General features: G+C 34.5%; 1 protein-coding gene across 16 annotated transcripts in view; it reads right to left on the bottom strand.

The window, feature by feature from the left end:
* Positions 1–17,107, bottom strand: part of LOC114338023 (disks large 1 tumor suppressor protein) — a 1,799,868-nt gene that overhangs the window by 473,271 nt on the left and 1,309,490 nt on the right. For all 16 annotated transcript variants that reach the window (XM_050644675.1, XM_050644671.1, XM_050644669.1 and 13 more), the window contains one exon: positions 6,157–6,432. In XM_050644675.1, the coding sequence (XP_050500632.1) occupies positions 6,157–6,432 (276 nt within the window). The remainder of the gene's footprint in view (positions 1–6,156; positions 6,433–17,107) is intronic.

Raw genomic sequence — 17,107 nt, 5'->3', positions numbered from 1 at the left:
CATTAAAACGAGAATTCTCAAAAGGAACGAAAATATACCACCCCATTTACAATTTACCTTTTATACTCCGAACTGATGCGTCCATACAAAAATTTGCAGGAGTTCTGTCTCAAATACAAAACGACCAAGAAGTACCGATATGTTTTATATCTCGAGTGACTAAAACACATGAAAGAAAATATAGTGTTACAGAATTGGAGTTTGCCAGTGTACTATATTGCGTAAACAAATTGAGGTTTTACTTATTGGGAGCAAAATTCACAATCGAAACAGACCATGCAGCTTTAGTACATATCATGAAGAATAGATTAGTAAATAATAGAATACATAGAGGCATTCTATTATTACAGGAGTATGATTTTGAGTTCCGATATATAAAAGGAAAAGACAACATAATAGCCGACGCTCTAACACGGGATGAGGACACCGGAAAAAAGGAAACAATTACTCTACAGGTGGGACTAAATAGATTAATACAAGAAGAAGGGATATATTCTTTAAATGAGATAAGGACAAACCAGGAAGACCTAGAGGAAAGAGAGAAAAGAAGAGCGGAAGTAGAAAATAACATATATTTTAAGAGAATAGACGGAAAGGAACTATATTTAGTGACACAGACATTGGCCGAAAAGATAATAAAGAAATTACATGAGGACAATGGGCATATCGGTAGCAGAAAAGTTTGGCTCGTTTTTAGGGAAAATTACATCAGCCGACAGGATTACCGCATTGCAAAGGAAATTACCCAGAAGTGCGATGTATGTCAAAAATATAAGAGTCGGAATTTCAAAAACGAAAATGTTGCCAAAAATATTGAAGCCCGAAACAAACTAGACATTGTAGCAATAGATATGTTAAGCGATCTAATTATGACCACTAAAAGGAACAAACATATTCTGGTAATGGTGGATGTGTTTTCAAAATACGTAAAATTATATAGTTGCCGCACCACAAAGGGGCAGGAAATATTAAGAAAAATCGACAATTTTATAGCCATAGTAGGAACACCAAAAAAGATTCTACTGGACAATGCAACGTATTTCCGAAATGATCGTTTCAAGGGACAACTTCGAGAACGAGGAATAGAGACCAATTTTGTCAGCATCAGGCATCCACAGAGTAATCCTTCGGAACGATTCATACAGGAAGTGACGAAATTTCTTCGCATTGCAACAGATGGTCAACATCGCCACTGGGACAGGAAAATGGCGGAAATAGAAAGGTATCTAAATACAATTCCGAGCACAGTAACAAAAGAGACCCCAGAATACATCATGAAGGGTGTACTGCCGATAAGGCCATGGGAAGACCAAGAGCCAAAAGAATATCAACAGGTGATTGAAACCGTACAGAGAAGATTACGGCGAAGCAACGAAAAATATATCCAAAGACAGGAACAAAATAGAAAAAGAAGACCAGTGACTTTCCAAAAGGGTGAAAAAGTACTCGTGAGGGCATTACGAGTATCAAATCTTCCTGGGGGCATTTGCGCAAAGTTGATGCCTGTTTTCGAAGGCCCGTATATCGTGAATAATGAAAATGGGATAAATAGTTATGAGTTGAGGCACAGGAACTCGGAAAAGATCCGAGGAATTTATAATATTCACGATGTATACAAATATCACGAATAAAAGACAGAATTACATGAAGTAGATAGTAAGTAGGATATAAGACGTAGATTAAAGTAAGGAAATATACAGGGAGTTGGTTTTGCCCTCGAGAAAATTTATTTAAAAATGCAGATAAATTTTATCGAATACAAGGCGGGGATTTGTTATATTTCTATTTGATATGAAAATTAAAATTTGATAATTATAAACAGAATTCAATTTAATATAAAATATTTTCAATTTTCTCAACCACGGGCATATAAATTTAGAACAACCTGTATACAACAAATTGTTATATTTAATTTTAAGAAGTGATTAAATAAGACTCAAGTGAAATCGTTAATACGTCATTATCGTTGTTCGCGGAAGGATCGATCATTAGCCGATGCTAAATAAGACTAAGTGGAAATAGAGAATAGGTCATTAAAAATTTGTATATAGTAGAAAGTAATTTTAGAATGGGAATTAACTATTTTCTTTGAAATCCATTAAGCATATTTAGAAAGTTTAAAAATTGGTTTTGAGGAATACTGCGAATGAGAGTTGGTGGTGGAAGTTGATTTGTGAATCTGGAAGGGATATTTAGAAAGTAGGGGAATGAATGACAAATAGAGATCAGAATGTTTTGAGCTGTCGAGAAGTGAAGTCGAGTAGTAGACGGTAGTGTACGGAGAGTGAGAAAGCCGGTGTAGTTCCGTGAGTGTGGATTATCGATCGTAGAACGAGAGGTAGGCCAGGTTGAGAGTAAAAGAACCTCCTTGAGCCAAGAGTTCCCGGTAGCTGATTGCAGTTTCGAAAAAGGTAGAACACAGCATCACGACAGAAGCAGGAAACGAGAGCTATACGAGCTAGTTTCAGAGGAGAACATTACTGGAAGCCAGGACGAGGTTTTGATTGCAGCCAAGGATAGCAGGAAACGGGTCTTGTGTGAAGACATTCTCAGTGCACCAGAAAAAGGTCAGTCTCATTTGTTTGGACATGAATGTATGGGTTTTTCGTATTAAATACCACATTTAAAATTGAAGAAACATAATCAATAATATCAGAAAAGCTTCATCAAACTTAAATAGAATTGTTGCTAATAAATCATAAGAGTTAAATGTTAATAAAAACTTTCAATTGGAAACAAAAAGGAAATAAGATTCCCATGTGTAAATGTTATGTTTAAGAATAATAAGATATAGCAAATATTAAGCAGTGATTGCCATTTAAATAAAATAAACAATATTTTGATTACAATTGTAACCCATATGTGTTATTATTTTACTCTTTTCTTTCCTATCCCGATTAGGAACCATTAAGAAATACTTAGAAGCCACGTATGTAAGTACTTAATTTTATAAAAAGCCCTGAGATTGAAAACACATTGATATGTGATCTGGTAAATTAATTAGATTAGTATTAAAGCATTGATTAAATTAAATGACATATAAAAATATTATCTCATATCAATAATCAAGATCACAACAATATATATATATATATATATATATATATATATATATATATATATATATATATATATATATATATATATATAAGAAAGCAACAATGACAGTACAATTGGAAGAAACCACAAAACCCATACCAATTAACAGAGGAGTGCGACAGGGAGATGTTATTTCTCCTAAACTATTTACATTAGCACTGGAAGATGTTTTCAAAACAATGGAATGGACAAACATGGGAATAAACATAAATGGAAAGAAACTAAACCACCTAAGATATGCAGACGATGTAGTAGTCATAGCATCAAGTTTTGAAGAACTACAAACCATGCTAACCGAACTAGCAAATGAATCCGAACAAATAGGTCTAAAAATGAATTTTGCCAAAACAAAAACAATGACAAACACACAAGACAATAGAAACGTAATAACTAAACGACACCACAATAGAAGCGGTTAATGATTATATATATTTGGGACAGATTATAAAAATAAATAAGGAAAACCAAACAGCGGAGGTAAAAAGAAGGGTCAGATTAGCCTGGGCAGGATTTGGAAAATTAAAATGGGTCCTAAAGAATAAAAAAATACAACAATACTTAAAAACAAGAGTGTTTGACCAGTGCATACTCCCAATTCTCACATACGCATGCCAAACATGGACCTTGACCAAGGCAAACATGGATAAAATAATAAAGACACAAAGAGCCATGGAGAGAGCAATGTTAGGAGTAAAATTGACAGACAAAAAGCAAAACAACTGGGTCAGAAATAGAACAAAAGTCAAAGACGCAGGTCAACATATAACCAGGCTAAAATGGAGCTTCGCAGGTCATAACGCTAGACAAACGGACAATAGGTGGAATAGCACGATACAACAATGGAGACCATGGACAGGAAAGAGAGCAAGAGGACGACCCCAGATGAGATGGGGAGACGACATTAAAAAGATAGGAGGAACGCACTGGAAACAGAAAGCACTAAACAGAAGCGAATGGAGGAAACTGGGGGAAGCCTATGTTCAGATTTGGACGAATTAACGGGCAAAAGAAGATACGGAATGGAAGCTTGGACATTGAAGAGACAACACATAAGAAGAATAGAAGCGTTCGAAATGTAGTGTTACAGAAGAATATTGAAAATTCAGTGGGTTCAAAGGATTACCAATGTTGAAGTGCTTCTTCTTCTTCATGTGCCGTGCTCGATTATCGAACGTTGGCTATCAAATTGGCTATAGTAATTTTGTTAACGGCAGCTCGGAAAAGGGATGCAGAGGATCTGTTATACCATTCTCTCAGGTTTTTAAGCCATGACGTTCTTCTTCGACCTGGCCCTCTTCTTCCGTCTACCTTGCCTTGTATTATTAAATGGAGTATATTATATCTCTCTGGGTGTCGCATAACATGGCCAAAATATTCAAGTTTTCGATTTTTAACTGTTCTGACGACTTCTGTGACTTTTCCCATCCGGTGCAAAACAACTTCGTTACGAACTCTATCCACCCAACTTATTCGTAGGATTCTTCGGTATACCCAAATTTCAAAGGCTTCCAATTTCTTGAGAAGAGTATCTGTTAAAGTCCAACCTTCGACACCGTACAAAAGAGTAGAGAACACATAACATCTCACTAATCTAATTTTAAGATTCAAAGTAATGTTGTTTCCACATAAAAGTTTCTTTATCTTAAAGAATGCAGCTCTGGCCTTCTCTATACGTATACTAATTTCTTTGCTCATGTCCCAGTTCTCATTTAGATTACAACCAAGGTAGGTGATACTGTTAGTTCTTTCTAATTGTTCACCATAAGCTGTTACTACTTCCGGTTGTATTGGCGTCTTACTGACAACCATCACCTTGGTCTTTGCGGTGTTTAGCTTGAGTCCATATTCATCACACGTTGTGGTAATCCTATTAATCAGATGTTGAAGTTCTTCATAATTGCTCGCAATTAACACCGTGTCATCCGCATATCTCAAATTATTAATATTGACGCCATTCATTTTGATACCACATTGAGCATTATCCACTGCTTTATTGAAAACAAACTCAGAATAGATGTTAAATATTAGTGGGGACAAAATGCAGCCCTGCCTTACTCCTCTTCGTATTTGAAGTTCTTCAGACGTGTCCCAGCCAATCCTGATGTTTGCACGTTGATGCCAGTAAAGATTTTTGACAATGCGTAGGTCTTTATCATCAATACCCACTTTCTGAAGAATAGCAATCATTTCCGTATGTTTTTACCCGATCAAAGGCCTTCTCAAAGTCAATGAAACACATATAAACCGGATGTCCGACATCTCTGCATCTCTGTACCATAACCTGAATACTAAACAGTGCTTCTCTGGTCCCAAGGTTATTGCGGAATCCAAACTGTGTATCACCAAGCTGTTCTTCTATTTTTTGGTACATCCTAGAGTGCAAAATTCGTAGAAATATCTTTAAAACATGACTCATCAAGCTAATGGTTCGGTAGTCACTACATCTTTTCGCGTTTGCTTTTTTAGGTATCGTCACAAAAGTCGACAGCAGCCAATCCGTTGGTATATAGCCAGTTTGATAAACTTTATTAAAAAGATGAAGGAGAGATCTTTTACCTGAATTTTCGAAGAGCTTTATTATTTCATTCGGTATTTCGTCTGGTCCCGTCGCTTTTCTGGTCTTTGCTAATCTTATTGCTTGTTCAATTTCGTCCATAGTTATGTCAGGTCCTGTAACTACTGTTGAAGTGCTACGACGTTTAAATAAGGAGTTAGAAATTATTATGAAGAGCATAAAAACTTAGAATATTTGGGTGACATTACCAGAGGAGAAAAATATGAATTGCTAACAATTATTATGCAAGGAAGGATCCAAGGAAGAAGAAGTATAGGAAGAAGACGCATCTCCTGGCTGAGGAACCTTAGAGAATGGTTTAACTGTAGTTCATTACAACTATTCAGAGCAGCAGCTAACAAAGTGACCACAGCCATTATGATATCCAACCTCCGATAGGAGAGGGAACTTTAAGAAGAAGAATATGTACATGCCTTAATTGCAAAGTTCTATAATGTCCCTCTCTTTAGGTTTAACAGCCATAAACATCTCTTATTACTTACCAATTTAACAGTGTTGCCGGCTTTCTTGAGCGCATCGACGGCCATAGCGTGTGGTACGTCAACGACGGCGACATCGTTGACAGATAGAATGGAATCGTTAACCATCAATCTACCATCGCTAGATGCCGCCCCCCCGGGTATTAACTTGGTGATGTAGATGGCGGTATCGTCGCCGATGTGAGGATTGTCGGTGCCTCCAGCGATGCTGAAGCCGAGGCCTGCTCCTCCTCGTTCGAGGATGATTTCTTCGTATTCCCATTCATCGTCACCGTTTACCTAGAACAAAAGACAAAATCTTTAAGATACATTCTAGGATAATATAAAAAGTGCATAATTATTAGTGTATGTATAGGTATTTTAAGCAATTCCTCCGAGATGCACGCTAGCTGTTTGAGAAAGAAAGTATGACTCAATGTGTAGGAATGTGGATTCCCACAACCTCACGCGTTACCCACTACCACTTTCATTCGAGATAGATCACCAGCAACGAAATAAAACTACGTTCGCCACAATAGAGAGAGTTCTACCAGGGTATTGATCTGGTAACCACTCCATTCACTGAAGTATTGATTGATAATTGATTGCCTACCTGTTCCTTACCGGATCGAGTATTGATTGATCCGCCCCACCTCTAATGCTGTTCCAGTACCGACAGCGTGTTATACTTCACTATACACACATATTTATAAGCAGAAAAAGATCTTTCGACATCTACTGTAGTTTTTCTCTTTCTACTTCGATTTCTCCTTGTGTATTATTGGGCTCTTATGCGTTTCTCGGCCAAAAGTGCAAGATTGGTGACTGACAGGGTCAGTACAGACGTTGGCCGTCATCATGTTTACAATTTCCTGAAATCTCTCTCTATCGGCTGCTGCGCGAAATAATTCTTCTACTGTGCAGCCACACCATTGTCTAATATTACGCAGCCATGAAAGTTTCTTTCGACCAATCCATCTCTTTCCCTCCACTTTTCCTTGTATTATAAGGCGAAGCAGATGGTATTTAGGTCCTCTAATTATATGGCCGAAGTATTCTGTTTTTCTCCTCTTTATGATGCTTATGAGCAGACGTTCCGAATTCATCATTTGAAGAACACCTTCATTGGAAGTGTGCGAAACCCACGATATCTTTAGGATTCGTCGATAGCACCACAATTCGAATGCTTCTATTTTGTTTAGCATTGTGGTTTTTAACGTCCATATCTCACAACCATACAATAGGAGAGACCACACATAACATTTCAGCACCTTCTTTCGAATATTCATCGACAGGTTTCTATTACATAAAACTGGTTTCCAGGTCATAAAAGCCTTCCGTGATATTTCGATCCTAGTTATTATCTCTTCATCAGAGTCACAATTTACATTTAACCAGCTGCCAAGGTACTTGAAATGATTTACCCGTTCTAACTTCTCACCATCAAGAGAAAGCTGACCTTGATCTATATTAATCTTTCCAACTGCCATCCACTTTGTTTTTGAAATGTTGATTTTAAGGCCTCTCCGATAGCTTGCTTCACTGACTAGATTTAGTAGTGTCTGAAGATCTTGTAAATTTTCAGCAAGAATGGCTGTATCGTCAGCGTATCTAATATTGTTGATTACTTCTCCGCCTAGCCTTACTCCCTCTTGTCTGTCATCCAAAACCTCCCTAAAGATTTCTTCAGAGTACAGATTAAAAAGGGTGGGTGATAAAACACAACCTTGTCGTACTCCACGTTTAATCGGCAGTTTTTCAGTACGACTGTCTCCAATTTGGATAGAGGCTACTTGATTGTAATATAAGTATTTCAGCAGTCTTATATCGTAGTGGTCAAGTCCTGCTACCTGCAGGCAATCGAAAAGTGTATCATGTTGTACTCGGTCGAATGCCTTCTCGAAGTCGATGAAACAAACATAAACGTTCTTTCGCAATTCACAACTTTTTTGTAATAGAACGCGCATACAAAATAGTGCTTCTCTAGTTCCTAGACCATTTCTAAATCCAAATTGCTTATTACCCATTCTAGTTTCGCACAGAAGGAATACTCGGTTTTGTATAATACGTACAGTAGGAAAAATGAAAGAATACCCATGAACGAACATATAAAACACGCTGTATTTTCCTGTCACCGTGTCACACAAAAAATTGGCCAGCGCAAGTACATGTAATAATTTTTGTTACATGTACTTGCACTGGACAATTTTCTTTGTAACACGGTGACAGGAAATTACAGCGTGTTTTATGTGTTCGTTCATGGGTATTCTTTCATTTTTCCGACTGTAAAGTATCTTAAGTGTGTGACTCATCAAACTGATTAGTCTAAAATCGCTGTAATGTTATAAATAGTGACTCCAACCAATCATCTGGTATTTTTCCTTCGTTGTAAATTTTGTTAAAGAAAGTAGTCAAGTAGGTAATGTTTTCCTCGTCCAAAAGTTTAAGTAGCTCAACAGGGATTTGATCTGGTCCAGGTGCTTTATTGTTTTTGGCTTGTTGTATTGCTTTTATGACTTCTGACTTCAGTATACTGGGACCTCTGTCTAATTGGTTGTCACAGGTAGTATTTGGAGCATTTTCTCGAGAAGCATCGTCAAAAAGGTCACTGATGTGTCTCTCCCATTCTTTGCACTGTTGTTCGTGATCACAAATTTTTCCGTCTGCGGTTTTAAGGTAAATGCGGCCAATGTAACAAAAATACGGAAACTTCTGTTGGAGTGAAAGTAAAAAGGAAGATATACTCCAACAGAAGTAAGGAAAGAGGCAAGTAACTAATGGGACAAAAATAAACATAGATGGGATGTAAAGAAGCACGTGAAGTGGCTTCTACGTGGAGAAGCCGCAGTAGGAAGAATACTACTTTCCAGTACTATTAGTGGAGGAAAGTGGAAGGATGTAGAAGTGAAGAGAAGGGCATATTAAAAGGGATAGCAGTAGAAGTATAAAGAGACAGAGGCAAACGGAATAGAGTTGGCTAGCATGAGATGCAAGAGAACAACTTGACACTCAAGGATGGATACGGCTCGTTTGCATGCCTGTCGAAGAACAGTAGCTCTAAGTAGATACAATAGTAGTTTGCATTACCTATTTAAATTTTGACAAAGCTAGAGATAGGGAATGTCTCTTTTGAACAGCCACTAGCCACGTTTCCAATTTTGTCAAAAGGGGTTCACCAATCACAGAGCGTTTAATTAATTTATGCAAGCAATGTATGTTGTGTTGCCTATAATGAAATCGTTCATTAATAGAAAATCATTAATTAATAGGGGTCATTAATCAATGATTTTGAGGGTGTTAAAATTGATCATAAATGGACGGTCGACGGAAAATATATTTACAGACCAGTCGCAGTCGGTGCGTTTTGGTTCAATCAATTCAGTCTCCTTGTAAAGCCTCATTTTATATTGAATAAAATGTTATTACTCGAATTTAAAATTCGTTCTGTGTATACTTTTATTAAATATACACCTGCTAGCAAATCCATACGCATTGCCTTAATGTATGTACATTATCAACTAACAATTTATAACCTCAATCAAATTGTTAATTGTTTAGATTTTGTCGTGCTGAAAGCGTAATACAATATTATTCTATTTCCAATGTTTATTCTATTGATTGGACTTAAATAAACTCATTTGGAATGCCAAATGCTAAAACGCCCTGTCCATTTTACACTCAACTTTTAAATTTAAAATCCAAACATGTTTAGTGTTTAAATTTGGACCATTTGTTGACAAACCTAGTGTAGGCTTAGTAGTAAATCAATTATCGCGTAATTAGTAGTATATTGTAAATTTTTATTTCTAATGAGACCGAATGGGAACAATCCATTACAGTAAATCACAAAAATGTTGTTTTGGAATACTATGAATAGCCAAAATATTTTTTTTAGATCTATAATAAGTATCTTTTTTTAGGAAATTACATCACGAGCATATTTATTTTTTTATTTAGCGTATGGCTATATCACAGTTTTTGTATATAAATAAAGATAACAATACATTATAAATAATAATTAATTTTTATAAACGAAAATTTAGTTGAAATTTGTTTTCTGTGTGTGTTTCTTGCATTGCGACCAGATCAACATCGTTATCCGTTAATAGTCTGTACAAAATTTGACATTTTGCTCTACTTATACTGGTCTACGTCTAACCGGTACTAACGTTTTCGAGAAATCATTTTAAGACTTCTGATTATTTCATACAGGGTGTCTGCGTAACTTGGAACCATATGGGAAACTTTTTTAATATCAATTTTACGAAAAAAAGTTATTCTTTATAAAGTGCTCTGCATACTCTAAAACCTAAGATGCAATCATCAGATATCAAATTTTATCAATAATATACGAGGTATGTCCAAAAATATGAATTTCGCTCAAGAGTAAAGTGCCTTTATATTTGACAATATCGAAAATTGTTATTAAGAAAAGTTGTTTGCAATTAAAAATTATGTTATAATATGTATTTACACTCTTCTAATTGAAAAAAATTTTTTGAAAATTTTCCTCAAATTACGGATACTTAACATCATTTTTATTTAAGATAACTCCTTTATTATTAATTTTGCGGAAAAAAGTTATTCCTTATAAAAATGTCTGAATAGTTAAAAAACTAAGATGCAATCATAAGATATCATTTTTTTTTAATTCTATACGAGGTATGTCAAAAATATGAATTTCGCTCAAAAGTGAAATACCTTTAAAGTTCACAATATTTCAACTAGAAGGATGCCATTGCATATATTTTAATATAGTTTTTAATTCTGAACAACTTTTTGTAATAACAAATTTCAATATTGTGAAAAATAAAGGTACTTTACTCTTCAACGAAATTTATATTTTTTGACATACCTCGTATAAAATTAACGAAATTTAATATCTTATAATTTTATCTTGGTAACTAGACTATGAAAAACTTTTTATAAAGAATAACTTTTTTTCGTAAAATTAATAATAACGGAGTTATCATAAATAAAAATGATGTTGAGTGTCCGTAATTTGAGGAAAATTTTCAAAAAAAAATTTTCAATTAGAAGAGCGCAAATGCAGATTATAACATAATTTTTAATTCCAAACAACTTTTCTTAATAACAATTTTCGATATTGTCAAATATAAAGGCACTTTACTCTTGAGCGAAATTCATATTTTTGGACATACCTCGTATATTATTGATAAAATTTGATATCTGATGATTGCATCTTAGGTTTTAGACTATGCAGAGCACTTTATAAAGAATAACTTTTTTTCGTACAATTGATATTAAAAAAGTTTCCCATATGGTTCCAAGTTACGCAGACACCCTGTATATTGTTCCCTATGCTTCCTCGAACACCGTACCGGCCATCTGGCTGCTGATACAGGTTGCGTTCATTACTGCGCAGCACACCTGTACAGGTAAACACAAAATCAGGGTGATTGATTAGTGTGAAAAAGCTTAGTATAAGCTTAGCTCCGCTATAGTAATAGATAGCAATAAAAGTTAATAACAAAAATTGTAGCTAACTTTGCGCTTCACATTACAAAATCAGTTAGAATGTTACAGGGTGTTCGATAACATAGTGACAGACCAAACTTTTGTTTTTTTTTAAATGGAACACCCCATATTTTATTTTATATTCGAAATCTTCTTCACTTCTCCATCACAAAAATATAAAGGTTTGTTATGATATACAAGGTATTTACAAAGTTATAACCAATGTTCTATGAAAATCGTAATAAGTTCAGCTCCCTGTATAAATAAAAATAAGCAAATAAGCACAAAAGCAATGGTTTATGGGTGCCATATTTTTTTGTTTATTGTCAAAATTTATAAAAATGGTTGATATTGCTAATTTATTTTTTATCGAATACAGGGTGAATCAAAACGCAAGTACATTATTTTCACAGTAATTTTAAATAGAACACCCTAATTAATAACTTGCTTTGAAAAATATCTCGAAATATCTTGAAAATATCTCGAAAACTGACACATTTATGCATAGGGAATATTATACAAAAATTAAAGTACGGTAATGATATTTTTCGATAGTAATATAAAATACAGGGTTTTAACTATTTAGAATGGGAAATAAGCCACAATATTATTAAAAAATGATTTTTATTAACGTTTCGACGCCCAAATCGGGTGCCGTTGTCAAAATACAAAATACTATTAATATAAACAAAAATGTTGTTGCTTAGTAAAAAAATTCTTCTAATAATTTATTTAATTTGACTCATTTATATCGGCAATTCAGATACATATGATACATTTTAAAGTAGAAGACTTTAAAATGATATTGCCAATATTTATGAGTTGCGTTCCTGGGACGACTTTACTGAAAGATAGTTCATTCGATTACATGAAATCAACCCCAACTCAAGAATATCCGTCACAAAAAAATCATAGCATGTGATCTGTCTTTAAAAAGACAACCACATGCAACGGTGACATTAAAATTCTCGCGTTAGAGATCTCATAGTAAATTTGTTGATTTCATGTAATCGAATGAACTATCTTTCAGTAAAGTCGTCCCAGGAACGCAACTCATAAATATTGGCAATATCATTTTAAAGTCTTCTACTTTAAAATGTATCATATGTATCTGAATTGCCGATATAAATGAGTCAAATTAAATAAATTATTAGAAGAATTTTTTTACAAAGCAACAACATTTTTGTTTATATTAATAGTATTTTGTATTTTGACAACGGCACCCGATTTGGGCGTCGAAACGTTAATAAAAATCATTTTTTAATAATATTGTGGCTTATTTCCCATTCTAAATAGTTAAAATTGTAAAAATGCCACAAGAAAATAGCTTCAGAACAACATTAAAATACAGGGTGTTCCATTTAAAATTTCTGAGAAAAGAATGTACTTGCGTTTTGACTCACCCTGTATTCGATATAAGGAAAATTAGCAATATAAACAATTCTTAAAAATTTTCACAATCAACAAAAAATATGGCACCAATAAACCATCGCTGTTGTGCTTTTTTTTATTTATACAGGGAGCTGAACTCGTTACGATTTTCATAAAAAAATGGTTATAACTTTGTAAAAGCCCTATATAACATATCAAACCTTTATATTTTTGTGATGGGGATGTAAAGAGGATTTCGAATATAAAATAAAATATAGGGTGTTCCATTTAAAAAACATTAGTTTGGTCTGCCACTATGTTATCGAACACCCTGTAACAATCTAACTAATTTCGTAATGTGAAGCTGAAAGTTGGCCACAATTTTTATTAGTAACTTTTATTGCTATCTATTACTCTAGCGGATCTACTGAGCTTTATCACACTCATCAATCACCCTGTATATTGAATTTAAATTATTTTAGGACGAAAATTTTTGGCATTACTTTTTAAACCAAAGAAATGTCTGGCAATTACAGTTCATATTTCTAATAATGTTTAAAAAGTAATGACAAAACAATTTTTCGTCTTACAATAATTTTAAATTCGATATGTTTACCTGTACAAGTGTGCTGCGCAGTAATGAACGCAACCTGTATCAGTAGCCAGATAGCCGGTACGGTGTTCGAGGAAGCATAGGGAACAATATATCGTCGGCTTACTGCCAAAACCAACTAACTCCACTTTTTGTCGATTCTGAGTTAAGTACGCCTTTGTACTTAATAATTATCAAACAATGTACTGATGAAACCAGACACTTCAAAGCAGATTTTAAATGTGGGAAACAGAAGGGTCTCAAAACAACTAATTCCAATGATGACACTTTTATTCAGCCAAAAACAGATATGTGCAGTTGTCTGCACATCTCTGTTTAAATAAAATAGTATTTTATCATTTACAATATTCTAGTTCTGCCAAAACAAGACAAGTGCCTGATTTGGAGGACAGTGATGTTCAAAGTTACCTAGAAGTTGACAACTTTGTACAGCCAAAACCCGACAAGTGCCGAAAAAAAAATGTTTTTTGTACTTTTTTTTAACTTTCACTTCATTTTAATAATTTTTTAACAAAATGTTTCGTTTATAATGTTATTTACTTTAATATTTTTCAGTCATTAAATAATTTTTAAATTCAAACGATTTTTCATTTCAAATTAAAGTTTAAAACGTCGATTCCTCAAAACTTTAAAAAGTGGAGTTAATTGGTTTTGGCAGTAAGCCGACGATATGAAAGAAGCAGCCGTCTTAAAACGATTTTTTTTTCGACTCTTGGTCCATACATTCTATTATTTAATTGGCAAACTCTTACATTGGGTCCAATGTAAGAGCATAATTAAATCACAGATTTCCTTAAATTTATTAATGTACAAAATTGGAAAGAAGAACACTGGAAAGAAAGTCATAATTTTTGATTATGTACTGATTAGATACGTATAGACAAAAGTCAGAGTATTTGTATACATTTAAAATGTAAAGTAATAAAAGACTATGCAATTATTAGACAAGAATCAACGAGCAAGGTCGAAGAAAGAAGAGGATATAGAATATAGAGGAACCACCTACTATGGATCGGACCACCATTTGTTGATATCAAGAATAAAAATATATAAGAAATATCGACCACAACAGTCTAATACAGATCAAAAGAAATGAGGGTGAAAACATAAAATCAAAAAGGAACAATACAAATAAAATAAACGACGAGTCTGATTTTTGCATGAGAGTTTAATCTCTGTTCGGAGAGTTTAAGTCTGTTCTGTCGGACAAAATACATGTGCCGTTTTCGTGGTCTGACCGTTCCAAATTTTTAACCTGTTCCACAATTAAAACTCCCTGTTCCAGTGTTCCCATATATCAAAGTTTATCCGACTAGACACCCTTAAGCTATCAACAAATTTTCAGCTTGCTATTAATCAACTTTTTTTTCATACGCGGGATCCAGACCTAGAACACTCCCCTTCCTCCTATACTTCTCCTGGATTATAGGAAGGATTATGGAAATATTATGGATGTTATATTCTCTTATAACTTATAGGTTATGTAGGTTGTAGATTTTTTTCCTGAATAATTTTGAAATATATTGCTAATTTTGACTGCTTATAATCTGATCTTTACTTTTGAAGCAATAAACTTTATTAACGTACCATATTTTTTGAACTTGAATAACCATTTTTCACCTCACAGCCCATTTAGATAGCGCGCGCACTGTATTAAATTCACAAAAAACAATCGCAGCGCGATATTAAAAAACTGTTGCCAACATCCGAGAATTTTAAATACTGGTCAACACACTGACACACTAATGTCTAACACTAATAACAAAAACTGGAAACGAAAAAATGGTGTTAAATAAGTAAATAAACATACAAATAAATATGACATTTAATGGAGTGTTACGGATATTCGTTTTTTTTATTATTAGAGTTCAGAAGCAGACAGACATAATATATTTATTACATAAGTTATTCTTAGACAAATCATGTGTAGAATTCAAACAGGCTTACATTATTATGTAATAGTTGGGCAAGACAGTGAAACAATAAACCTACTAAATTTTTGAAGTTGGATGCATCTCCATGAAACTTGTTGCATTCGATTCGTAAGAGCCTTAGGAAATTGTTTGAACTAAAGTGATGTCGAAATGAAAATTAAATTATTGAACAAGGATAATATATTTTCCAAAGTGCATTTTTCGAAGTGATGAAACATAATCAATTTGTAATTCGGAAATAATTGATGGAAATGAGTTATACTACTACTCAGAGGTTTTTGGGGTCGCTGAATAGGAATATCATGAAGGCGATAGACTTCAAGGCACGCCCAGAAGGGGCCTCGTCTCCTAGTATTTAAAAAAAATTCGATACGAAATGTGTGCAAGGTCGTTACGCGGAAGCTTTTCGGCTTGATGAATACGAATATCATGTCGACAATACTCTCCAAAAGCCAGGAGGATACGCGTCAGCCGAAGTTTTATGAAAATTCGGTAAAAAATCAGTTCGCCCTGCGTACCAGGTGTCTCGCTACCATTCCGACACGATATTCGTGTTCAGCGGCCCCAAAAACCCACGAGTGAGTTTGCATTGATTTTATATCGAATTTGCTTATTAGCTAGTATACTCATCCCCGATGTTATTCATAAAAAAATTTTACTCGCAAGAAGGTAGCATCCCTAACCCCCACTCCCGGGAGGGTAGGTACAAGCTATTGCTAAATTTTGGGTTTAAATCTGTGCAGGCTCAGTCAAATTATGCAGTTACGCGGTATTTAGCTTCACTACTGGACTAGTGGTCCAAATTGATGACCATATAAAAGATGGAAAAATACAGGACTAAAGAAACAAACGCTCATATTATGGTATTCATTGATCTTGAGACAGCATATGATAGAGTTCCTCGAGAGATTCTGTGGTAGGCACTCAATAAGAAAGGAGTCCCTGGTGAATATGTAAAGATTGTGAGGGATATGTATGAGAGAGTAACGACTAGTGTTAGGACAGGTGTGGGAGAGACTGATAAATTTCATGTGAAAGTAGGATTGCACCAAGGCTCGGTGCTTAGTCCGTATTTTTATTCTCATTAGTTTTGGACCAGATAACAGCGAAACTACAGGGTAACATTCCATGGTGCTTAGTGTATGCTGATGATGTCGTGTTACTAGGAAATAGTGAAAGAGACTTAGAACAAAAACTGGAACAGTGGAGGCAAGCTCTGGAGGAAAAAGGTTTAAAACTTAGTAGGACAAAGACAGAGTATTTGCAATGTTTATAAAATGGTATCTTTGGATGGTAAAATGATTGTAAAAAGCAATAGTTTTAAGTACCTAGGATCGGTATTACAGAGTAATGGAGAAATAGATGGAGGTACATGCAGTAGAATTAGGGCTGGATGGATGAAGTGGAAGGAAGCGAGTGGTGTGCTGTGTGACAGGAAAATTCCAATGAACTTGAAGGGAAAATTCTATAAAACAGCCATAAGACCGGCTATGATGTACGGAACTGAATGTTGGGCAGTGAAAAAGGAAAAGGAAAAACGAATGCATGTGGCCGAAATGAGAACGCTTAGATGAATGAC

The sequence above is a fragment of the Diabrotica virgifera genome, chromosome 2 (assembly GCF_917563875.1).
Source record: "Diabrotica virgifera virgifera chromosome 2, PGI_DIABVI_V3a".
Lineage (NCBI taxonomy): Eukaryota > Metazoa > Arthropoda > Insecta > Coleoptera > Chrysomelidae > Diabrotica > Diabrotica virgifera.
Note: the sequence above shows the minus strand (reverse complement) of the source record. Positions and strands in the feature narration are given on the sequence as shown.